Source organism: Phocoena sinus, chromosome 7 (assembly GCF_008692025.1).
Source record: "Phocoena sinus isolate mPhoSin1 chromosome 7, mPhoSin1.pri, whole genome shotgun sequence".
NCBI lineage: Eukaryota > Metazoa > Chordata > Mammalia > Artiodactyla > Phocoenidae > Phocoena > Phocoena sinus.
This window is the reverse complement of record NC_045769.1, coordinates 34,934,001-34,959,609: the sequence shown is the minus strand read 5'-3', so window position 1 is coordinate 34,959,609 and position 25,609 is coordinate 34,934,001. Positions and strand designations below refer to the sequence as shown.

General features: G+C 38.7%; 2 protein-coding genes, 1 long non-coding RNA gene and 1 other non-coding gene across 7 annotated transcripts; 2 read left to right on the top strand and 2 right to left on the bottom strand.

Moving 5' to 3' along the window:
• Nucleotides 1-256: 256 nt before the first annotated feature.
• On the bottom strand, nt 257-9,881 carry CLK1 (CDC like kinase 1). 2 transcript variants are annotated; one of them, XM_032636832.1, is made up of 13 exons: nt 9,754-9,881; nt 8,444-8,607; nt 7,903-8,131; nt 6,802-6,892; nt 6,334-6,400; nt 5,098-5,214; nt 4,841-5,007; nt 3,910-4,004; nt 3,693-3,822; nt 2,925-3,007; nt 2,394-2,473; nt 2,205-2,295; nt 257-2,081 (listed from the first exon to the last, which is right to left on the bottom strand). In XM_032636832.1, exons 2-13 carry the CDS (start codon nt 8,605-8,607, stop codon nt 1,938-1,940), a joined length of 1,458 nt encoding a protein of 485 aa, XP_032492723.1. In that variant the 5' UTR covers nt 9,754-9,881; the 3' UTR covers nt 257-1,937. The 2 variants fall into 2 exon arrangements, with proteins under 2 accessions (XP_032492723.1, XP_032492724.1); XM_032636833.1 differs by lacking the exon at nt 6,802-6,892.
• Nucleotides 9,882-10,031: 150 nt separating this feature from the next.
• On the top strand, nt 10,032-14,330 carry LOC116756464. The gene is made up of 3 exons (XR_004350653.1): nt 10,032-10,365; nt 10,589-12,387; nt 13,315-14,330. It is a non-coding gene; the product is annotated as an uncharacterized LOC116756464 (long non-coding RNA).
• Nucleotides 14,331-15,844: 1,514 nt separating this feature from the next.
• On the bottom strand, nt 15,845-25,585 carry PPIL3 (peptidylprolyl isomerase like 3). 3 transcript variants are annotated; one of them, XM_032636835.1, is made up of 8 exons: nt 25,220-25,558; nt 24,608-24,680; nt 23,757-24,314; nt 23,564-23,638; nt 21,735-21,828; nt 21,106-21,173; nt 18,892-19,010; nt 15,861-16,604 (listed from the first exon to the last, which is right to left on the bottom strand). In XM_032636835.1, the coding sequence occupies exons 3-8, from the start codon at nt 23,757-23,759 to the stop codon at nt 16,478-16,480; spliced, it is 486 nt and encodes a 161-aa protein (XP_032492726.1). In that variant the 5' UTR covers nt 23,760-24,314; nt 24,608-24,680; nt 25,220-25,558; the 3' UTR covers nt 15,861-16,477. The 3 variants fall into 3 exon arrangements, with proteins under 3 accessions (XP_032492725.1, XP_032492726.1, XP_032492727.1); XM_032636834.1 differs by lacking the exon at nt 23,757-24,314 and having other exon boundaries at nt 15,845-16,604; nt 25,220-25,585; XM_032636836.1 differs by lacking the exon at nt 24,608-24,680.
• Nucleotides 17,872-17,978, top strand: LOC116757261. Its single transcript, XR_004350908.1, has one exon. It is a non-coding gene; the product is annotated as a U6 spliceosomal RNA (small nuclear RNA).
• Nucleotides 25,586-25,609: the final 24 nt, after the last annotated feature.

Below are 25,609 nucleotides of genomic sequence, written 5' to 3'. Positions count from 1 at the left end.
TGGTCCAGTTAAGAAGCTGCCTTCCAATGCTGGGGACTTGGGTCCTTGGGGAACTAAGATCCCACATGCCGTGGGGCAACTAAACCCATGCGTGCACTAGAGCCTGCGTGCCACTACTGAGCCCACACACAACTAGAGAGAAGCCCGTGTGCCACAACAGAGACCATGTGCAGCAACAAAAGAGCCTGTATGCCACAATGAAGACCAGACACGGCCAAATAAATTAAAAAAAATATGATAAAAAATCCACATAATCTTAGAGAACAGATGTTTATTATTTGCAACCAGAATTCTTTAGTTCTTGATGGCCCTCTCTGGTACACATCTATTTTGTAATAGGTACAAACCACCTTGGAAAATATATGCTCATACAGGTTCTTTTGTAAAAGATATTTATGATAGACAATTGTGAACTGCACAAAGATAGACTAAAATGGAATGTTTCAGAAAGAACTAGGATAAAACAGCATTAGGTAGTAATGCTGCTAAGTCTTTATTAGTGTTACCATGTAAGTGAAAGTTTCCATTTTATGTGGTTTTAGGATACTTAAATTCAGATTTTTTATTTTTTTAATTTGATTACGTACGTTTGTAATTTACATTACATTAAAATATTAACGAGGATATGCCATGTATAATTTTAAAAATTGCAGTAAAAATATATCCGTACCACACAACTCTGTTGCAATGCTTCCTACAAAGGGGGCTCTTCTACTGGGTTCCTGACCAGGTGTTTGCATGTGGGGAGCACTACCCAAAGTTTAGATCTTGCAGTGTCTTTCAGAATTTAAAAAATAAACTGGGGACTTCCCTGGTGGTCCAGTGGGTAAGATTCCATGCTCCCAATGCAGGGGGGCCCGTGTTCCATCCCTGGCCAGGGAACTGTATCCCACATACATGCAGCAACTAAGAAGCCTACATGCAGCAACTAAGACATCTGCATGCCACAACTAAGAACTGGTGCAGCCAAAATAAAAAATAATTTAAAAAAATAAATTGTAAGCTAAAAAGAAATGAGCTATTAAGCTATGGAAACACAGAGGAACCTTCAATGCACATTACTCAAAAAGTGAAAGCCAATCTGAAAAGACTACATACTATACGACGCCAACTATGACAGTCTAGGAAAGGCAAAACTAAGGACAGTAAAAATATCAGTGGTTGCCAGAGGTTGGAGGTGAGAAGGATGAATAGAGCAGATTTTTAGAGCAGTGAAAACACTCTGTATCCTATAATCCTAAATACATGAGGGATGTGGATAATGCGGGAGGCTATACATGTGTGGAGCAAGAAGTATACTGGAAATCTCTGCACCTTCCTCTCAATTTTGCTGTGAATCTATAACTACTCTAAAAAAGTCTTAAAAAAAAAAAAAAAGCCAACTGCATAGAATCCTAAATTCCCCACTAACTTAAGCCATTTGTGGAATCCCACTGAGGGTGACAAGAAAGCAGCAATATTAAATTTGGGAATAAAGGGGGCAAACAATTCTCTTGGCTCATCTCTAGTTCTTTGTATTCTATAACCTGGTTTCATTGCATTTGGTTTAGAGAAGGCAGGCGTAACTCCCAATGCTGGCAACCCCTAAAATGCAAACAAAGCTAAACACTTCCAAAGACTTAAGGAAAACTCCAGGAAGAGATACACATCCATTCTTACAATAACAGGTAGAACAAAAATGGTGCTAAAAACAAACTATACAGATTCATATAAATTTTATAAGTACAAAAATTTATTCTGAATAAATCATTTTGTAATTACTGAAAGATGTTCATTACTTTACTTAGCTAATATTTACTTAAATCGAGTTACCCAAACAAAATAAACATGGCAATACAAAAATGTAAATTTACAAAAGCTGTACAAAATAACTTAAATTTAAAAATTAGACTGATACAGTCCATATGATCTCTTAAGGGAGCTATACAATTACAGATTTATATACTTTTTTTAAGGGGGTAAAAGAAAGGATGCTTTAAGGCTTCTTTAAGAGTAATCCTTTTAGCTGGATCATACTCCAACATTTTCTGAATGAGGTCAAAGAGAAGCTCATGTTCAGCATCTTGAGAAAGCATAAATTCCTGAAAGGAAAATAAATACAATCAACAGCCTTTTCTACTACCACTTATTATAATTTTATTTCCCCACCAAAAAAATAGGGAAAACTCAAGGTTTTGATCACTTAAGCAATGACCCAGGCTTACCTTCAGAGGTTTACAGCGCCTTGAAACATATCTGCCAGCAGAACTATGTTCATCCCAGTCTAATCGATCATGATGGAAATATTTACGTTTCCTAAGAGTAAGTCCATATCCATTCATGTTTATAATGTCGACAATGAAAACTTAAAACATCTAGCAAAGGTGATCGATGGCACTTACTCTTAAACATACCTGGTTTTCTGTATCATATGTTTTGGCAAAGGTCCAAGAATCCTTTCCATCATTGCCAAATGTTCCTTACTATCGTGTGTCTAAAATAGTAACAAAAAGTTATTAACTACTTCTATTTGCACATTGTGCTTTGTTCTTATTTAACACAGCTGCTAAATTTTTAGTCCATAGGTTACAGGTCACAAAGGAAGGTGATCTCTAAAACAGGCATACTTTTAGCAAGTTACAGCTTATAAGAAAAAATAATTAAGGCCTACAGAAGTTCACCAACAATTTCCCTAAATAAACAAAGATAACTATTTGTAATATACTTAGAAATGTTTCCAATAAAATGATAAATTATAAAGAAAATACAAATGCCCAACAGCATCAGAATTACACGTGATTTTATTTCTTTACCTTTACCTACAATTAATAGTCTATAATGAGAGAGAGAAAAAGCGCTACCTAAATGTGTATACTTTGTGTTAAATTCATATAAACAGGCAATTTACTTTTGCAAAGTCATTGAAACAGATCATTGTCACTTACTGGAAATACTGTAAACCCAAGGTAATATTCAATAAGAATACATCCTATACTCCAGACATCACATGGCTGGGACCATCCTAGGGCTACAAAGTAAAGCAAATTGTTAATGAAAAACTCCTCAATATTTCTTATCAACATTTTGAAAAACAAGGATATAATCTGATGTTTGAGCTGGAAAGATCCTAAAGGAATCACTTAATCCAAGCTTAAACATAATACGATAGCACAGCATGTAAGAATTAGTTAGGGCTCTGGAGACATCTAGTTTCAAGCCCCAAATCTGGCTTACTCTTTTGGGACTGATTTGGGGAAATTTTTTTTTCCTAAACCTCCATTTACTAACTTGTAAAATGGGAGCAAGCCACACCATGCAAAGACTAGACATGACATGTATGAAGTATAACAGGCATTGTATGATTATGTTTTAAAATCCCATCACGGGATTTCCCTGGCGGTCCAGTGGTTAAGACTCCATCTACCACTGCAGGGGGCGCACGCTGGCCGCACAGCCAAAATATAAATAAAAATAACATCCCATCACATATTACAAATGTGCAAACTGCATTCTAGAAAGATTAAGCAACTTCTCAAAGTCCCAGAGCTGACTACTTGGAATAACAAAGAGCTTAAAACCCTTAATGTGTTTTACTATACTAATCCCTAAAAGGGAAAAAGATAGTCCTACAAACACCTAGAACTGTAAATAAATTTTAGTTAGCTTCAATAAAAACATACACAGGTCTCAAAGCACAATTAAGAAATTCTTACCTAAAATAACTTCAGGTGCCCTATAGTGTCTTGTAGATACCAATGTACTGTGATGTTCATCATCATATGTTGCACTTCCAAAATCTACAACTTTAACATCTGGATTTATTAAAGTACGTTCATCACGTTTCTGAAAATCATAAATGATTAAGGAGGCATTACATTAAGGTGTAAAATATTCACTTAAAACTATCAAGATAAAACATCAAAGACTTACCATTTTGGGATTATATGCCTCTGTGTAGTCAGACTGTACAAATAAGATGTTTTCAGGCTTTAAGTCTGTGTGAGTCAACTTATTACTGTGCAGAACTGAGAATGAAACAGAAAAAGTTCCTGTATTCTAAAAATTGAAAACCAAAACCCTAACCAAACCCCAAAGCCCTGTAACAAAAATCCTCTCTGAATGCCTTTTCACGTCCAAATAAGTGGTCAACATTCAATAGCCTACTACAAAACCACCAGGGACTAAAACCCATTACCCCTCTAAAAAGTTACTTCACTGACAGCTAACTGCTTAGAAGTATCTTTCTCTTATGAAGCTGAGATTTGCCATTCCTTAATTTTAACCCAGTGGTTCTAGATTATCATTTTTAGATATTAGAAACGTTAAATCAGTCTTATACAATTTATTATTATATGCTGGACAATATTCTCTTTACTGAATGAAATGCAGTAAACTGACCAACCGCTTGTAATCAACCACATCTTTCTCCTACCTACTCTTAAACAATGCTTTTTAAAAAAATATTATTTATTTATTTATTTATTTATTTTTGGCTGTGTTGGGTCTTCATTGCAGTGCGCGGGCTCCTCATTGTGGTGGCTTCTCATTGAAGAGCGCAGGCTCTAGGCGCGCAGGCTTCAGTAGTTGCGGCTCGTGGGCTCAGTAGTTGTGGCGCACGGGTTTAGTTGCTCTGCGGCATGTGGGATCCTCCTGGACCAAGGCTCGAACCCGTGTCCCCTGCAGGCAGATTCTTACCCACTGCACCACCAGGGAAGCCCTCTCCTACCTACTCTTAATTAAGTCAGGCCTCCAAGTCATATATGTTGGATCGTACTTTTTTCTTTTCAAAGATTCAAATTGGTCTGGCATTAAAACCAGTCTCCATAAACTCAAGTTTCTGGAATATATGCCAAACACTTACAATTCACAGACTTGCATATCTGATATGCCATCTTCCTGATATGATCCAGTCGAAAGGGCAGAAAACCATTTTCCTTAATGAAGTCATAAGTACTAAGTCCTAGTAGTTCAAACACAATGCAGACATGACCATGATGTTCAAACCACTCCAACATCTCAACACAGCGGCTATAAACATATGAGAAAAAAACTGAGTACAGCCTCTTACAATTCAAATCTACCCGAGGCCATTTTTCTAAGTTCTATTTTGATACTTACAATGTTCTGCTGGGGTCTGTTGTATTTAAGTGTTCCAGAACTTGTATTTCTGAGCGAGCAGCTTCACAATATCTATCCACATTTTTAACTATTTTTACTGCTACATGTCTACCTCCCCTGTTAACGAAAAGTTAACATTAAAAAAATGATAAAGATGATGTCCAATTCCATTTTTCCATCACTCTTCAAACTGTACTACTTCTATTCTGACCCACTGTATTTGTTTTTTTGAATTTATGGTCTAGCATTCAGTTTTGTCTAATTATATGTAAGCACTCTAACTTCAACTCAGTGTAAGCAACTAGAATGACCTTTGGACATACGGTAGGGTCGGTAACACATGCTGAATGACAGATTTTTTTCATCAGACCACTTGAATTTTTTTTTTTGGTCCTTTAACTACATACCAATAGCTCTAATTTAACAATACTGGGACATTATCACCTCAATTTACATTCCAACTAAGACGTAAAACAAATGTACATACAGCAGTTTCTTCCTATAATACCAGTCACTGGCTAATAACTCCAATCTTCCTTTGGTCCAGGTTACCAAAAAAGTTGGGATATAGTGGGGATGAAGAGTTCTAGTTCTCAGAATCTTACCAACCAATAGTAGGAAGCCTCCTCTAATAATTCATTTAGAAAAGCTTTGCATTCCAAAGGGGAAAAAAAAAAATCAAACAGAAAACAAAGTAAAGAAAATTTCTTACACTATGTTAAGAAATTTCAATCAGTTGTTTGAAGGGCATAGATAATTAAACTTATAACACCAATCTAGGAGAGTTCTCAGCTCTAGCTGTGTTACCCCTTATCAATTAGGTTACTTTCTAAAAATACAGGTTCCTAGGTAAACTACCCTGAAGACTGGTTCAATGTCTGGGGTAAGCAAAGCTCCACAAACTCCTAATATAAAACCAAGGCTAAAATCTACTGATCCAGAAAAAAAAAACAACAATGGCCACAACTGTGCCCAGTGGGACAACAAAAGAATACTTTGAAACAATAAAATCTAATTCTCAGCTTGTAATTAGAGACTTACACATACTATTAATAGCTACTGCTTAAGAACACAAAAGGCTAGTAACTTTATTGGAGTTTCCTATACACAAGTCAAAAATCCAAGCTAAAAGGGTATAATGATGTGTCTAATTCATGGTCAGACTATATCTTAAAGCTGAATAAATTTTCTATACTGTTCACCTTCCCAAGTGCAATCCCAGGCCAGGAGACTTACGCTTTATGATCAATGCACTCCATGACTTTCCCAAAAGCTCCTTCACCTAAAGTATCTACAATTTCATCTAAAAGAGAGAAATAAAACTCAGTTATACCAAGAAGTGGAAACACTTTACTTACAATAAAGGCTATCAAATGCAGATTATTCTAGTTGATGCTACAAATTTCCTTAGTCACTAGATTATTTTATTGGTCAACACTGCCAAAAAACATATATAACTATTTTTAGGTCTAATTTCATTCTTAAGCTAATTTCATTAACTTGATTTACTGTTTTGGAAGTTCTGCATAACAAACATTAAATTTCTAAAGAAAGTAAAAACACAACCCCCCCCACCAAAAGAAATGGAAAAAAAACAAAACAAAAACAGAGAAAGAAAAAAAGATTTCCAAATCCCTGAAATCTTAATCTATATATAGATTATGTTATCTGAAAAGTTAATAAGTGTTGAAAAATATTCTATACATCTTGCACTTAGTACGTCTCCACTCTGACAGATCAGGTGACCCTCCTCATCATCCTCTACACTCCTGGTTCTTTTCCTTCGGTGACTCTTCTGGAAACGTCAAGTGGGCGGCACCAAGATCATCCAGCCAATCAATATACCCGAGTGAATTCAGGGCAGAATACGAAATTCATTCAGCGGGGAGATATTCAGGCATTCAGATACACGCCAGGCCACAAACGGTTGGCAGGAGCAATTTCAAATTCAGTCCCCAGAAATTCACAGGGCACATAGTTTATGTTAACAGGAGAAAAACATGGCAAGGAACAGATTTTCAGATAAGATACTCAAAGTGGCAAGGCAACAAAACATAATACAATTGTTTTTCTTTTTTAAAAAATGCTTAGTTGTAGCACTCACTGAAACATAATTTTAAGTTTCTAGTGTCCTAATTTAATGTTGCAAAATTGTAAAATATTTACTTTTCAAAAGTAGACTGTGGCCAAATTATAATTTCCCAGCTAAACTAAGAAAATAACAAAACAGCAAATAAAATTAAAAATCCTAATTTTGGGGAGAAAAAAAAATTGGCATACAAGAATAACACTATGGTATTTAAAATGTCATCTGAGCTTGATCTCCAAATTAACCCATAACCCATAACATTCAAATCTGTTTAAGTGGTTTCCTTAGTGAAAAAAGGATTAGAGAATATGCTTTGCCAGAACAAAGAGGCATGCACGGCATAATCCTCAGTCGTACAAATATAAAAATTCTACTTCTATTCGTAGTAAGACTTTAATTTAACAAATCACATTTCTTGCAGTACTATAAGAAAACTTTCAGAATATCTTGTAATCCCTGCTATAAACTAACCTAAATTACCTCCTGTCACTGGAATGACAATTAGTTGCCAACTACTAATAAAATCTATTACTATATTAACTATACAGATATGATATTTGAAGAATTTCCTATCCAATGCACAAAGACTCCTGCAAGTTAAAATCGAGACGACTTTATCTTAAAACAGAACTTCCTCAAATGATCAAACACAATTTCAAGTTTTCCTGTTCCACAAGGGAAATAAAATTTCCAAAATATTTTAAAAGAGCTCATACCCCATGTGAACGATGATATGAAGTGCTGTGGTGAATTCTGTGTTTGCTTTTATAACTACTTCTTCCACTTCTACCAGAGGACTTGCTACTATGGTTCTGATATCTGCTTTCATGATCTCTATGACGATGTCCAGGTTCACATCCTTGGCTGTAGTCATTTCTGTATTCATCAATGTAGCGTCGACTATGATAATCCTTCCCATTTATGGATCTGCTTTCCAGATAATAGCTACAAAAAGTGAAAATGCATTTTCAATGCTCTATGTTAATCCCAAATATCCTCAAATTCTCAGTAAATCTCTTAAAACAGTACTCTTAATAAGATTTTACGCTTTTCTTACCAAAAAGCAAAAAAAAAAAACCTCCCAATTTTACAACCATTACAAGTTGTCACTGGAAACAGAAATGGTAATCAGTTACCGTAAGTCGCCTCTAGTTTTAATCACGAAAATGTATTCTTCCCCCGGTTTTACTGAGATACAACTGATACGTAACAATGTAACGAAAGTATTTTTATACTGAGACACTATATTCTCATTACCTATCAGATGTTTTAGAGTAATTGTATCTGCAGCGCTTGTTCTCCCGTGCACTGCTATGTGATCTCCTCCTCCTTTTATGACTGCCGCTGCTGCTCCTCCATTTTCCATAATCCCAATCTTTTTCATCCCAATCAGGACAATAAGTTCTCTTTGAGTGTCTCATCTACATAAAAGACAAGTTTTTCCCAGTTAAATATTACCCCACATGTCAACACTGTTGCAAATTCACTCGAGTTGTGACGTTTTATTGTTCTTTTAAATCAAAGTTCAAAAATCATTATCACCCAACCTGAAATCACTGATAAACCCAATGATTTTTTTTCTACTGCCTCAAAATCTAGAGTCTGAACCTTATTCATAGATATTCTGCATTATTCATGTCACGCTCAGATTTACTAGAAGAGGGTTGGAAAAATGGAGAGGAGGAAATCCCAATTTATGAACGTTGGGAAAAATCCTTTCCTGCCAGAATCACAAATTCCTAACAACTTGAAAAAGACGTTATACAGAAACTTTTCACCAACTACCGTTCATATCAGTACTAACTGCCCGGGCCTCACCTCGTCTCTAAAGGCAACTCGAAATCAAGAAGCTCCAATTGTTCTGGGCGGGGGGTTCTGCAAAAAGTACCTTCGGCTAAATGGCCCCACTGCCCGACTTCTCTCACGCGCTTCTTCAAATACGCCATATTATTTTTCTTTCCTCGAGATCCTAAACCTGACTTTTGTTTACACCACTGAAGGCAAAGGCACGCGCCATTTTCCCCGGAATCCTTTAAGACTCAACTGGACATTAAGTGACACCGCCTCACACCAGGTCAACGTGTTCTTTCTTTTCATTTGTTAAGAACACTTCCTCAGAGGAGCGAGACTTAGGCACATTCCAGAACCCGAGTCAACGCCACCCCCCGCGGGCTGCCTTGCCGTCCCCGCCCCGCCGCCATTTTACAGCCCGGCCGAGGCCTCCGCCGCCGCAGACAACATGGCGCCCGTGGGCTCCGGGGCTCGGCCCTTCCCCCCTCCCTTTGGGGAAGGCAAACGTTCGAGAACCTTCCCCCGCCTGGCAAACCCTACCGCTACCTTCCACCAGTGACTGGAGCGTTGCGGTTCAAACAGAAATTCGCAGCGACGGGCTTGGCAAAGCATGGAAGACGAGCGGGCCACCTTTGTGCAGCCGGGAGGGTAGGGAAAAGAGGGGTCACCGTGCCGGAGACTGCGGGCGCCCAACAACCTTGGAGGGGAGCGTCACAAGCGCTCTTGAGGCACAAAAAGAGGCCCTGACACCTGGCCTGCTTCCTCCCGCGTCTTACCGTCCTGGAAAAGAGTCCAAGCCTAAGGAGACAATGCTTGCGACGCGACCACGGAGAAAACGCAGCTGTCTGCTGCGAGCTCCGGCAGCAAAATGGAGCTGACAGTCACCGCGTCAGGACTCTCCTGGAAAACACGATGACGCTGCAAGCGGGCCTCCGCCTCCGGGCGGGGTGCGCAGATGGGGAGGGCGGAGCCGACTCCGGCTCCGACTTGTGCGCAGGTTCTGGGTCGGGCGCTCAGTGACCAAGGGTGGAGGGAGGGAAGCTGTTGCTGGCCGCCACGTTGGCCCTGGTCTCCGATCCGACTCTGAGAAAACATTGTAAGAGTTGGAGAGAAGAGACTCGCTCACGGTCACTAAAAATTGTGTTTGTGAACGCTAGAAATGAGGAAGAGTGAGGGAAGCAGGGTACAAAATAGCCTGTACCCTATTGCAATCGCTTAAACGATGCTTTAAAAAAAAAAATTACACCATCTGCATCAAATAGCCCCAAATTGGGAATTGTCTGGATTTGGGCTTTTGTTAAAGTTCTGAGACCTGTTTAAAACTAGTTAAATCTTCGGTGGCTGGGACCCACACGCACTGAACTTGGATTGTAGAGATTTTTCCCGAGGTTTTTTTTTTTTTTTTTTTTTTTTTCGGTACGCGGGCCTCTCACTGTTGTGGCCTCTCCCGTTGCGGAGAACAGGCCCTGGACGCCAGGCTCAGCGGCCATGGCTCACGGGCCCAGCTGCTCCGCAGCATGTGGGATCTTCCCGGACCGGGGCACGAACCTGTGTCCCCTGCATCGGCAGGCGGACTTTCAACCACTGCGCCACCAGGGAAGCCCTCCCGAGGTTTTAAAAGTCGAAGAAATGTGAGCGCAAAAGCCTGGAGACAGAAAGTGGAACTCCTCACAAGCAACATTTCCGCGTTAAGCGAGACCTCTGCGGTGTAAAGATGAAGTAAACTGTGAAAGGGGGAAATGGAAGGTCATTAGAAGAAGACAATTTTCAGGAAACAACCTCTGAACAACAAAAATCAAGCTGCAATTTTTTTTTCCAAGCTGCAATTTGATGGAACAAAGTAATTGCCAATCCTGACTCCTGCGCCCCGCCCTTTCTCCATTTGTCACTTGAAGAAAATCACGTACTCATTACAAATTTAGTGGAACGCATAAAATTATCACGTATTACGGTAAAGCGTAATCTTACTGGCTTTATTTAGACAGGAGAGCAGCGTAGATAACTTGCCGGATACGGATGCACAACTACTGTAGGGTAAAGTGATGAGGAATATGCATCCCCAGAATCCCTATGCTTGTTTGCCTTTCTTAAGCCGCTTCTCAAAATGGCTTTGAAGATGCTTTAAAACCATTAATACCTAGATTCTTACATGGGGTCAGGATCACTAAGTACAAGGTAAGTATTTCACTTGTGAGGGAGAAATTTCTCACAGTAACTTGTGAAATTTACAGCTGTTCGGTATATGTTTAACAGCACATTTAAATGTTAAGCAAAACCTAGGGAATCCCAGTCCTTGGAGTATAACAGTTAATCGAAGTCGTTGTGCTAAACACTGTACATAAGTTCTCACTTAATCCTAACAGCAATCTAAATATGGGCATTAGCCGTGTTCTGCTATTACAGGTCAAAGTTGCAGTTTGTGCAGACAGCAATTTAGAGTATTTAATTTCTTTAGGCGAAATCCTCACAGTAAAATTACAGGGTAAAAGCCAATGAAAAAATCCTGTACATGTTGCCAAAATTGCTTTCCAAAATGGTTTTAAATTTAGCAAAGCCCACAAACAGCCGATTACTGGTTCAGGATATATCCAAAGTTTCATTAATGAAGTTAGCCATTTTAGCGCGTCTGTTAGTGCATGCTATGGGCTGTTTGAAGGGCTGTGCCCCCCCCAATATACTCATGTGTTTAAGTCCTAACTTCCACTCTCTCAGAATGTGACTGTATTTGTAGTGTGGACTGAAAAAAATGCACAATGTGAGAGTAGTGAGGTAAGTTTTATTTGGGGCAAAATGCCTGGGGAGATAGCCTCTCAGCTCTGAGGAACTGCTCCCAAGAGGTAGGGGAAGAAGTTAGTGTTATATATGATTTTAGTGAAGGGGGATATGTGCAGTCAAGCACACCTTTTGTCAGAGGGTTGCTGCTAGTCACGAGGAGCAGGTAGGTGTCTCCATTAATGATTTTAGTGCTTTTCTAGATATGAGAAAATGCAAGAAATTGGGCTCATAAAATCTTCTCCTGAAAATATCTATCTGAAGGCCTGTTCTGCCTGTTTTCCCCAAAGCACAGGGTGCCTCATTCCTGATCTCCACTCTGAACTCCTTTAAAGGTGTGTTGAAAGTCAGTGACTGCAGTGGCTAGTGACTTCACTCTTATACACTAGAGCCAGATGGTAAGCGACAATTTTTAGTTGGCAGTAAATAGGGTCTTTACAGAGGTAATACGATTAAATGAGGTCATTAGGGAGGGGCCTAATCCACTTTAGTTGGTGTCTTTATAAAGAGATTGGGAAACACACACCCAGAGGAAAGATGACGTGAAGACAGGAGATGGTCATCTACATGCCAAGGAGAAAGGCCTCAGAGTAAACAACCCTGCCCACACCGTGATCTCCCAACTTGTCTCCAGAACCGTGAGAAACTTTTCTGTTGTATAAACCACCCAGTCTCTGGTACTTTGTTTTGGCGGCTCTAACTAAATTAGTGCATAACATTAAAAATTTGTTATTTTGGTGGATACTGAACTTGTAATTTTATTTTCTATTTAGTGAAGTTGCACATTTTCTCTTGTGACTTGTCCATTCATACCTTATTGCTTTTCTGTACAGTTCTCTTTTGTCCTATTTTCGTGCAGTTAAACCTATTCCATCTTTACCTCTGTCAAGTTTGTAAACTGAGAAATTCCTTTCTTCTTCAGAGGAATTCTTTGAAATGTTTTAAATTTTTCTTCTGTTTTCTTTAAAAAGGCAACTCTTTTATCCATCTGGAATTTTGGTATATCATGTGAGGTGAAATTCTTTTGCTTTTTTTTCCTCCATGTCATTTACTGTGTTATCCTAACACAATTTATGGAATACCTTTTTTTTTGGCTGCACGGTGCAGCACAGGGGATCTTAGTTCCCTGGCCAGGGTTCAAACTCGTGCCCCCTGCAGTGGAGGCACAGAGTCTTAACCACCACCAGGGAAGTCCCCTCTTCTCTTTTTAAAGTGATTTTTGGATACTGCTTTAAATAAACTATGTATACACTACTGTTTACACTCTATTATTCTAGTCTTATCCCTCACACGTCACAGTTTTAATATTGATATTTGCAGCTTTATAAAGATTGGGATTAATTCCTTTTTCATTATATTTAAAAAATTTTCCATTATCATGTATTCTTCTAGATTTGCTTTATAATTATTATATGGAGTATCACTACCTGAACCACAATTGGTACAAATTGAATTTAAAGAACCACCAATCCATTAGTGAAATAGTAACTAATCTATCCACTTTACTAAACTGATTAAAAGTTGAGTCCTTTGTATTAAAATTTATCTATTTACATGTCTCTTAGGTCCTTAGACTGTGCTCCCATGGAGTAGACAGTGTCCGATGTCCTTTGTAGCCAAACCTGGAAGAAGCTCAATAAATTACTTACTAGTTTTAGTTGTTCAAACAACAAAAATACATGTCTTCAGAAATACCCACCATAGAGATTAAGAATGTGTTGCTAAATGGATTTGGAAATTTCCAAGTTCAACCAAGGTATGAATTACAACTCTTCAATTTGCCATTAACCAAAAGGTCTGCAAGCCTTCTACTCAAGAGCTCCAAACGAGGATCTAACAGGACTCAAGAATTCTAATGAATTCAGGTACAATTCAAGAATGGTGGCTGCAGCAAAAATAGCCATGAAGTCTTCCTTCCCCTGAGAGCAAGGGAGACAAAGGGAGCAGCGAACAGGCAGAGAAGCAGCACAGCCGGCCCTGAGAGTTAATCATGTTGCGATGTAAATAGAAGTGAGTTTTCTTTCTCCTTCTGAGAGCAAGGGAATAAAAGGGAGCATCGAGCAGGCGAAAGAAGCAGCACAGCTGGCCCTGAGAATTAATCACTCCTTGTTTAACTGTCACTAATTTGTAGTAAGTGGATTTGTACTTTACAAAGCGAACCTCACTCCCTGACACTAGGTAATTTACCTTTGGCACCCATCACCCCTGACTCTGTGTGTTACATACCCCACCTCTCACTCCCGGCACTTACATTCTACACGCCCCTCGTAACAAATCACCCCCTATAGTTTTTGAATTTCAGAGACAAGGTCACAGGCCGATAAACGAGAGGCAAATGGATGCGGTTACCAGACTGCCAGACTCCAATTACCAGGAAGCCTGACGCCAGCTATGACTGTTTTGAAATAATGCAAAGGAAAGGAAGCATGCAAGACCTTCACTACTTTGATCTTTACCATATACCCCGGGGCCGTGAGCCCCACATCTAAAATCTCCCGATTCCCAGGGAGGGGGGGCACAGTTGAGGCGCTAGCTTTCTGTCTTCCCTTCTGCCTAGCAGAAAAATAAAGCCATCTCTCTCTTCCTCCAAAATCCCTGTCTCCGTATTTCTGTTCGGCCTCAGTGCACAGGGAAGCCGATTTTTCGGCAACACGGTGAAGCAGATTTCAGGCATAGTTTATACTATCCCTTAAACTCGTATGAGTTTTAACTCCCTTTGCTGTGAAACCATGATTATTTGGCAAGTTCTGATAGTCTGGGTCAAGGGTTGGCAAACTTTCTTAAAACGGCCAGAGAGTAAATATTCTAGGCTTGCAGGCTATTTGGTCTCTGGCACAGCCAATCATTTCTGCTCTGGTAGCACAAAACAACCAGAGCTACTGCATAAACATGGGAATGGCAGAGTTCCAAGAAAATGTTATCTGCAAAAACAGGTGGCCAGCCTGAGGGCTGCAGTTTGCCAACCTCTTGTCTAGTTGGGGAACCACATTACTTTCGTTTTAAAGAGAACTTGGGTTGATCAGCAATATTCTAGTCTTCTAGTCTTCTGAGTAGTTTATACTTACTGCCAAGTAATGCGTGGAACAGAATGTCAATTACCCAACTGCTAATGTGATCATGAGTGGACAGAAATCAACGTTCTGGATTTTGATCCTCATGGTAGCCTACGAGAGGCCCAAGGGGGAGCCAGTATACCTCCCTATCTATGAGATCCTTATGGGTACAACTAAGCAGACATAAGAATAAGACATAAGAATGAGCTCTAAGAACCCAGAAGTCACATCTGTACCACTAAAAAAATGGCACAGTTTGGAATAAAAATTGAGGCAATGTCAGTCAGTACAAAAACTTCCTGACAATCAGTAAAATACTCTTAAGGGTGGTGACAAAAATTCAATGACATGTTTGGAGAAGAAAGATATCAAGTATAAGAAGTGGCAAACCAAATTCTGGCCTAAAAGAGGCCTTAATACTAATTCTAGAAACTAATGGTTAAATTAAAAGGGTGAAACAAAACATGAGGGCATTAGTGTAACTGGCCCCTCAGTTTAGTGTAAGGTATGGAAGGTACCAATAGTAACAAGAGAGTAACTGCAAGCTAACTCCCTAATTGCAGTTAAGAAAGAATCAATTAGATCAGCCATCTGCAGAAATGATACAAACGAAGAAATGTTTGGTATCAGTTTTAGAAATACCCCAAATCTAACCTAGGTGATCTAGACAGTGAGTGGGACATAGTTCTTTAACAAATCAATGGTAGAGCCTGATAAATGGCCTGATTAGGTGAGAGCCCTGATATGGTTAAGAGCACAGCTTCCATTTACTTGCTACAGAACACTTACTACATGCCAGAAGCTTTATACACATTATTTCATTTAATCCTCACAAGAGTCATGTGAAGGATTATTTATGTATGAGAAAGTTAAAGCTTGGAGATACTAACTTGCCTAAAGTTAATATTAGGGGGCAGAGCTGTGATTCAAACCCAAACCAGAACTCTACAACTAATTGTATTTTTCAAATGGATCATCTGTAGGACTCTATCCTGCATTATATTTCTTTTTTACCCTGCATTTTGAAAAGATATATATAGATTTTTTAAAGAGTTTATTTATTTATTTTTAACATCTTTATTGGGGTATAATTGCTTTACAAGAAAAGATGTATTTTTAAAAAATGTTCCATGGGCACATCAGTTGGGAAATTCTGAGTGTTTACTGTACTTTGAGACTTCTCTGAGCCTTTACTATAAAGACCAGGGGAAATAACAACTGGATTGACCGGCCTTTCTAGGCCATCTCTTTATTTGTCCTTCCTCTTTCTAACTGTATGAAGTAAATAATTAATAGAAAATAATATTTCCAGGATGTGGACTACATATGGTAGGAGCATGTAATTAGGGTGCTCAACAATGCCTGGATTTGAGACTCAGCATTTTAAAATAAATATTTATATGGAAAAACAAAATTAAACAGGGTTTTTAAAAAAAATTAAAGAAATGCATTAGGTAATAGTTACAGTAAAGAATACCCTCTAAGAATAGGAGTAAAAGCTGTTTGGCTTCCCTTGGTACCACCAACTCATAGAAGATCTTAGCTGTAAACAAGTAGATCTTAGTTGTAAACAAGTTGTATAATGATGCAATCTCTGACATAATTAAAACTGGGTAAACCATAATAGGTGTGTTCCTTGAATAGTTTGCCAAGTATTTGTCCAGGTCTATTACAGCTACTGAGCAAATGGGTTGGCATGAATAGTTATGTCCTTAATGTGTACATCATTAAGAGGTCGATATGTCTTCTCATTTACTGGTAACTTCTCCAATTCATCTAGAGTCTCCAGACCATCTATTACCCTGAAAGAGAAACAATATAATGTTTGAAAATATCCTGAGATTGAAACATAATATCCAAATACCTATAGCAATTACAGTCTCACCATGTCTCATAGTTCTTTGAATTCCCCAGTTGAGTGTACAATAAAATATCGCTTTGATTTTCTGCCATAGGTAGGGGCCAAAATTCAGAAACAAAAATTCATTTTTATGCCTTTAGACAATAGCAATGGAAAGGAATATTCCCACCAAAGTATCTAAACATTGCATTCGGCCTCATTCACATGGAATAGCTACAAATGGGGCCAATATAACCAGTCATAAGGTTTTCTTTGTTATAGGAAAAACCTGGAGAAAGTATGTAAGGATGACACTAGTATTATCAGTACTGCCCTACACTGAAGGTCCTGAAGTGGGTGGCCTCTTTGCACTTTATTGTTTAAATACAGTGTTTTTATTTTTTGCTTCTGGACAACAAAAAACAATATTCAGAATAGGAGAAGATAAGATCAACAGTTATGCCACTTCCAGCAAGCCCATTTCATGTTTCTATCAAGAAAAAAATATATATATTGAGAGCTATCCTTCTAATATGTTCTAGAAAGTTAGTCTAAAACATTTGCTAAGAAAAAGTGGCTTTTTAGATAATACCTCCTAGTGCAATTCAAATCAATTCCTAAGACATATTATGTACTTTAAAAAAAGATAACAGATTTCCATTTTATTTTACATTTCCACTAAAGTGATACTATAACCAAAGCCTTTGGATTTTACACCCAAATGTAGGACAATTAAGGTCTTGAAATTATAAGTTTTAAATGCTTTCCCATGGGAAGGAAATCCAAACAAGAGGGGATATAGGTATATGTATAGCTGATTCATTTTGCTGTACAGTAGAAACTAACACAACATTGTAAAGCAACTATACTCCAGTAAAAACTAACTAACTAAAGGCTTTCCTACCTTCTGGGTCAGTAAGAGAGAAAGAGGGTACAAGAAACAGATCTCAGGCAAAAAAGGGCATGTAGAATTGAAGCAAGTAAGCCTAGTTAAGTATCTGGGACATGGGCCCCTTTGAGAACCAGTGGAAAGCTATGTACCCTTCTTCTCAGAAAAATGTATGTGCATATATACAAAACAATTTCAAGGAGGTACTGGGCCAAAGATTAAGAATCCTTGTTCTAAACTCTACAGTTTTTTTACCAATCCAGTAAGATAATTCCTAGTAATTACTAATCAATAATTCTGAATGGTGGGTTAAGGGAGAAAAGAAAGAAAAGGGAGTCTGGTGCTCGCTTCGGCAGCACATATACTAAAATTGGAACGATACAGAGAAGGTTAGCATGGCCCCTAAGCAAGGAAGACACGCAAATTCGTGAAGCCCACAAAAACTACTAAAGGCTATAATATTCCTTTTCATTGATTATTACTAATCTATAAATTAGACATGTATATGGAATAAAAAAGAAAAGCTGTAGACTCTTCTATTTTTAATTAACCTAGCTTGGCATTCAAACTGTTAAATAAAACAAATTCTAAAACTGTGCCTTGGTTTATTAAGCATAGTAAATATTTGTTGACAAACTGACTTCCTGTTGATTTATAAAAGCAATTCCCAGGTAGAGGGCTTGTAATGGTTATTCTTGCAGAGACTGCTAAACACTCCCTAGGATCCAATCTCCCCTTCTTATTCACAGAGGCCTGGTTTTATTGCGAGTGGTAATATGTCTGGCTAAGAAACACTGCCTACCCTCCCTTGTAGGTAAGTTCTGGGCTTTCCAGGAGAGCTCTTGAGAAAGGGGCTGACTCAGCTGGCAAGCACCTTTGCCCTTCCTCCTTCTTCCTACTTGGAGTACAACTGTTCCGGCTGGGGCTGTGCTGCCCAAGTTATGGCCATGAAGTGAGCTTCAGAATGATAGCTAAAGACGGTTGAGAAGAAAGACAGAGGCACCTGGAACACTGGTGATATAATAGAACCACTATCACATACCATCTTGTTTAAGCAACTGTTTTTCAGATGTGTTAGTTGATGCAAGATGCTATTCTTAATGAAAACAGATACATACTGTTAACTTGCATAATGATCCTGAAAAAATAGTACTGGCCCTTCTTTTACAAAATAAGAAAACGGAGGCTCAGAGAGGTTGTACGTTTCCCAAGGTCACAGGGCTGTTATGTGGTGGACTTAAATTTCAGGTACATTTAGCTCTCATACTGCTCTTTGAGTATTAGTTATGCTATCATCACAGCCACTCATATGCATCCTTTGCATTGAAATTCCAAAGAAAACCATAACCAGAATACTCACTTTCCAAATACTGTGTATTTCATGTCCAGATGTGGCTGCTTCCCATAGGTGATGAAGAACTGAGATCCATTGGTGTTTGGGCCATTATTAGCCATAGATACAACACCTCTAACATTGTGCTGAAAAAGAAAGACCAAAGTATTAGCTGTTTTTACATAAGTATTCCAAATAAAGGACTGAAACAAGACATGCACTCTACCTTCCCAGTATTTAAGGGATCAAGAAAACATGTAATCAGCTTCCATTAGGGCTAATCCAAATGTTCAGTTTCTGTATTATCTGTATCTCTGGAAACTTGTATCTAAGTTGTTTTTATATATATATATATATATATATATATATATATATATATATATATCAAATCACATTCCCCAATTAATTTCACCTTTGGAGAAGCAGAGCCACAAACACTTTTGGCAATACCAATGTATAACAGAAATAATCCTTACATTTATATTAAGGAACAGTGTGCTGGCATGAAATGATCAGGCAGACAACAAAACCAAAATCCCCATAATCTCTTCACATATACACTGGACTCTGGCTAGTTTCCTTATCTGTAAAACAAGGGAGGTTGGACTAATTCAGCGGTTTATTCATAATTCAAATGCTCACAAGGGTTACCAGATAATAAATTGATAATTGGGCAGAATGTAAACATTAGGGAATGGTGGAGCCTGGCAAAAGGAATAGTGTAGCTCTTGCCTCATGACGTTTACAATCTTTTTAAACCAATGGCCATAGAGAATGCATCTGTGGGTCTTCCATCCATGGGCTGTCAGTTTATAACCCCAGGACTGGATGATCTAAGGAAGGCCTTGTCTAACTCTTAATATTCATGATACTATTTGCTATACAAGGGACCGTGTACAGGAATTAAAAGGACTTTACTGATAAGATTGAAGACAGAACTGTCTTACAGGGAGATGCCCAAATATAAAATATACTAAAGGTAACTCCAGTGATTATCTTTAGCTATTCATCAGGGGACACTAATAAGACAAACTACAGAGATGCAGCTTCATAGAGATATTAATGCTTTACCGTTCCCTAAAAGGTGACTACCAATAACATATGTAGTGTTTGATACATACATAAGAATATATGTACCATTTACAACTTAATAAAATCAGCACCCATTAACCTATTTCCGAGTTTTAAGAATTAAAATTTACCAAACTGTTGCATATGCCTATGTGCTCCTCTCAGTTATTACTTCAGCCTCTCCAAGAGGTAACCAGTGTTCTGATATCTTTACATTCAATACATGCTTCTACATATATTGTTTCCTTTTGCTTGTTTCTGAGCTCTATAAATAGTATCATACTATTTGTAGTCTTCCGGGAAATGATTTCTACACTTAACATTATGTTTCTAAGATTCATACATGTATACATAGCTGTAGTTCTGATTTCTTTCACTGTAAAACATTTTACTTCTGAATATACTACAACTTGTCCATTCAAAGATCAATAGACATTGTTTCTAGACTTTTGTTATTACCAATAGTACTCTAGGAACACTCTTGTACATGCTTCCTAGTGCACATGTACATGAATTTCTCTAGGGTAAACATGTGGGAATGGAATTTCTGGGTTAGAGTATGTGAATATTCAATACGTATCCTCAACTCTGGTATATAAGAAAATAGTTCTTAACCTTGTCTGTCTAGGAATCACTAGGGAACCTTAAAATACAATCGAGGTCCTAATCAGTTCTACTGACTTTTTCTCTAGACTTAGGGAGGTAAGGCCCTAATCTTTTATAGTTTTAAAACTTCCACAGGTGAATCTGTAACAGCAAAGTTTGAAAACCACTGGCATAGGGTGACAGATTAGCACCAAGGAAGCAGTCATTCATTAATGCCTAAAAAATCATTTCATTTCCAATTCAGAAAAAGGATGACTTTTTTTTTTTTTTTTTTTTTGCGGTATGCGGGCCTCTCACTGTTGTGGCCTCCCCCGTTGAGGAGCACAGGCTCCGGACGCGCAGGCTCAGCGGCCATGGCTCACAGACCTAGCAGCTCCGTGGCATGTGGGATCTTCCCGGACCGGGGCACGAACCCGTGTCCCCTGCATCGGCAGGCGGACTCTCAACCACTGCGCCACCAGGGAAGCCCAATTATTTTAACCTGTATTATTACAAAATATGTATCAAAGTTTCCAAGTGTAAACATAGCATGAAAAAATAGATTTTGCAGTATTTTGGATTTACCTTAAGATATTCACTGTATTCATCCTCAAATTTCTTGCCCCAGATACTGCTCCCTCCTCTTCCAGTGCCTACATTACAGGACAAACAGATGAAAAAGTGTATGTAACTAAAGCTGAAAAAGGGTTCATTTTCTAAACATAAGGACCTCCTCTTCCAGTACCTACATTACAGGACAAACAGATGAAAAAGTGTATGTAACTAAAGCTGAAAAAGGGTTCATTTTCTAAACATAAGGGCCTCCTCTTCCAGTACCTACATTACAGGACAAACAGATGAAAAAGTGTATGTAACTAAAGCTGAAAAAGGGTTCATTTTCTAAACATAAGGGCTAGTTTATATAGCATAACCCTTTAAATACAAATAAAATTTGGTACGTCCTCCTTACTTACCAAAATTGAACTTTAAAAACCATAAAAATAAAATATCTCTACAAAAACCAAAACCCCTCCTTATCAATATTGTTCATACTTTAGGGCTCGGTGCTAGTAGCTTCTGCTTAAAAATTTCTTGCTAAGGTAAGTTATAAAAACCCCACATGCTTTTATTTTTCTATTCTTTGTCTAGTCTCTTCTTCACACTACATACCGTAGGTATAGGTATATACCCTAGGTATTACTGGAATAACTTACCTGTCGGATCTCCTGTTTGAACCATGAAACCCTTGATATTTCTATGAAATATACAGCCATTGTAGTAATTACTGGCACAAAGAGCCAAGAAATTCTGAAGAGAATAAAAACAATGATTGAGAAATGATGTAGCAGAAGATAAGAACCATTTAAGATTTAAGAATATTTAAGATAAAGAACCAATTGTAGGGACTTCTCTGGTGGCGCAGTGGTTAAGAATCTGCCTGCCAATCCAGGGGACATAGGTTCCAGCCCTGGTCCAGGAAGATTCCACATGCCGCGGAGCAACTAAGCCTGTGCGCCACAACTACTGAGCCTGCGCCCTGGAGCCCGCACACCTAGAGACCATGCTCTACAACAAGAGAAGTCACTGCAATGAGAAGCCCACTCACCACAACTAGAGAAAGCCTGCGCACATTAACAAGGACAGAACACACCCAAAAAAAAAGCCAATTGTATTTACTGAAAACACTACAACAACCTACTTAAATGATATCTTTTAGGCATTACTTTGGATAATGTCACTGCCTAAAACTCTTCAATAGCTTCCTTCTGTTCTTGAAATAAAATGCAAAATCCTCAGGAGAGCCTAGCAAGCCCTGCATGACCTAGCCTACTTCTACATCATCATAATCATAATAACTCCTTCCCTGCTGCTTCCTGTGTTAACCCCATCAGGCTTCTGAAAATTCATCCAAAAAACACAGGCTTTCCCACCTTAAGGCCCTTGTACCTGCTATTTCTATATACCTGGAATGTTCTTTTTATAAGTCCTTCCAGAGAGATGCCTTCATTACCTTTCGCACTCAGTTTTTTGGTTTTTTTTTTTTGCGGTACGCGGTCCTCTCACTGTTGTGGCCTCTCCCGTTGTGGAGCACAGGCTCCGGACGTGCAGGCTCAGCGGCCATGGCTCACGGGCCCAGCCGCTCCGCGGCATGTGGGATCTTCCCGGACAGGGGCACGAACCCATGTCCCCTGCATCGGCAGGCGGACTCTCAACCACTGCGCCACCAGGGAAGCCCTTGCGCTCAGTTTTTAAAGCATCACTTTCTTGGCTAGGCTTGCCCTCACCTTCTTTTAAATAAATCCTTTCCCATTATTCTCTATCTCACAACTTTATTTCCTTCAAAGCATTGTTACCCTCTAGAATTACTTTTTTTCTAGAATGAATCTTCCCCCCTGCCTATCTTCCCGGGTAGAATATTAGCTCCACAATAGCAAGGCATGTCTCTTGTTCATCACTGTAGCTCTACTTGCTGGCAAGATAGCCTTCCATAAATAAATTACTTAATGAACAAATATATATAGCTGACTCTTTTTCCTTCTTGTATTTCTCTCTCTCTCTTTTTTTTTTTTTTTGGCTGAGCCACGAAGCTTGCAGGATCTTAGTTCCCTGACCAGGGACTGAACCTGGGCCATGGCAGTGAAAGCACCAAGTCCTAACCACTGGACCGCCAGGGAACTCCCTCTTTTTTCCTTGTTTAAATGACAAGGATAGAACCTTGTCATTTAAACAAGTAAAATAATGTATGGAACAATTCTCTTACCTAATATCTAATGATTATTTACATTTCTTGAGGAAAATGAGCCAAAGGAAAAAGATACCAGCCACTCTGTGGTTAGAGAAAAATTCTCTACCCTTTCTTTGATCCAACTTTGACATCAGAAAAAGAAGTGTAAATTAGACCAGAGATTATCATTGTGGGTTTTTCTTGACAATAGTTTTATAGAAACGTTTTTTTGGATGCTGTTTAAGTTAGATGACTCAATTTCAAAACGGTTATCCTGTTGCATTAACTCATCTTTTATACATACATTACGGTACTCACTTCACATGTTTTGGGTGTCCTCTCACAGAAGACTTCTATTTTAATATCACCTACATCTGTATGCAGTGTCACCGACTAAAAAGGAGAGAGAATGTGAGAACGAATGCTATTTCTTCAGGTGACTTTGTGCACTGTATCATTTCCCTAACTAGATATTAAAGATAACTACCTGAATAAAAACAGAAAGAAACACCATTTCAGAGATGATCCACCCACACAGTAGCTCTGAGAGATAAGTTGTATTTCTTCAAAATTTATTTCAGCAGTAGAAAAAAAATTCCAGAAGAGAAATATAAATGTTAAGGTAAAATGATATCTATGCTAAAATATTTGGGAGCAAATATTGTGATGGAAATAATCATTTTAAGTTTGAATTTTTCATCAATAAAAATAAAAAGTTATTATGTTAGTATTACTGACTTAAGTGGCAATTCACTAAGTCATTAATATATATTGAAAAATAGTAAGAAAATGACTTTTACAAACATAGTTTCCACCATTTCCCTTATGTAATTTAATTGCGAGAGACTTAAAAAACAATTTCTTTCTCCACTAAAGACAACAGACATAAAAAGCATCAGTGTTTTCAGATCGTAAAAGTGCAGAGGTAACACGGTACTTCTTCTTGCTTGCTTTTTGTTTAATCTGTTGTTTTGGTAGCTAGAATATTCCTTTTGTTACCCCATTCCAGAGAGGGTGGAAAACTTCTGAGGCTTCCTTTTAAAATTCTCTTCTTACAATAGTTGTCCACCTTAGATCAAAAGGATCCAATTAAAATGATCACACCTGGCTATGCTCTTCTGACCCTGCAACACCACCTTTCCATCTCTATCCATCCTGTAACAATCTTTTTCCATAAAAGGTAAATTCTGTGTTTTAAGTGAAAAACATAAAGAATCTGAAATCACTTTACACTGTATGCTTCTACAGATTATCATTGCTCTGTTTTGTCACTGAAATTTCCATGCAGTTTTATTTCCCTTGACTGAATTTCTAAAAATTACTTATAATGAAAGACTTTCATAAGAATTCTGTAAAATTTACCATTTTTCTTCTTGATGCTTTCAGGAAGTACTGTTACTTTCTCAGTTTACTGAGAGAAGTTCAAAAACGAGCCCTATTTCCAAAAGAAAAAACAATTAAATTCATTTCCCTCTCTTAACTCACACTTGCTCATCTTTACCGCATATTTAAGAGAAAAAGTCTCGATGAGCACCCATCCTGCCCCAAGTAATAAAAAGCTGGTTATGAAAGCGATCAGGCGATACTACTCGTCTCAAGCCCCTCAACTCCTACTTCCACTGCTCACTCTTCACGGGCCGGGTACATTCCCGCCTTGGGGTCTAGGCACTGGGTGTTCCCCTTGCCTGGAACACGTACACTCAGACATCTGTACGGCTATTTTCCTCACCTCCAAGTCTCTTCTCAAAAGTCTGGTCTGGACCTGATAACTCTATTTAAACCTGCCTTAACGATTTCCTTTTCCATAGCACTTAGCACTAATATACTATATGCTTTACTAATTGTCTTATTTCAACAACACCCTCCCCCGTACAGAATACTCACTGGAAGCAGTCCAAGAACTAACATACACAGCGCTCTGCGAGCATTTGAGTTAAGTGAATGAAAGAATAAGTGACGTTACCCCATACTTACTTAACCACTTCGATTAGCACAGCGGTTGTTAAAAGAGCAAAGGTGCAATCGCAGTTGCCCCCACGGGTCTGCAGATTCGAAATTAAGTTTCTTCAGGCCACCGGAAGTCGAGCAAGGGACCCATTAGAGAGAACGCCCCTCACCTGCTCGCCTCCTCCCTCCGCCCCCTCCTCCCTGTCTCAAACCAAACGACTAGAACTAGGGAGACACCAATTTCTCCCCACCAGGCACACTTTTGACTATGAAAGGGTCAAAATTATCTTTTAATAATTACACTAGGACAACAAGCGTAACTCTGGTCATCCTCTAGAAGTGCCTTGGGCTCAGACGCAAGGCCGGAAAGACCACCTCCGACCGGCTCCCCCGCCCCGCCCACTTTCACGAAGCCGG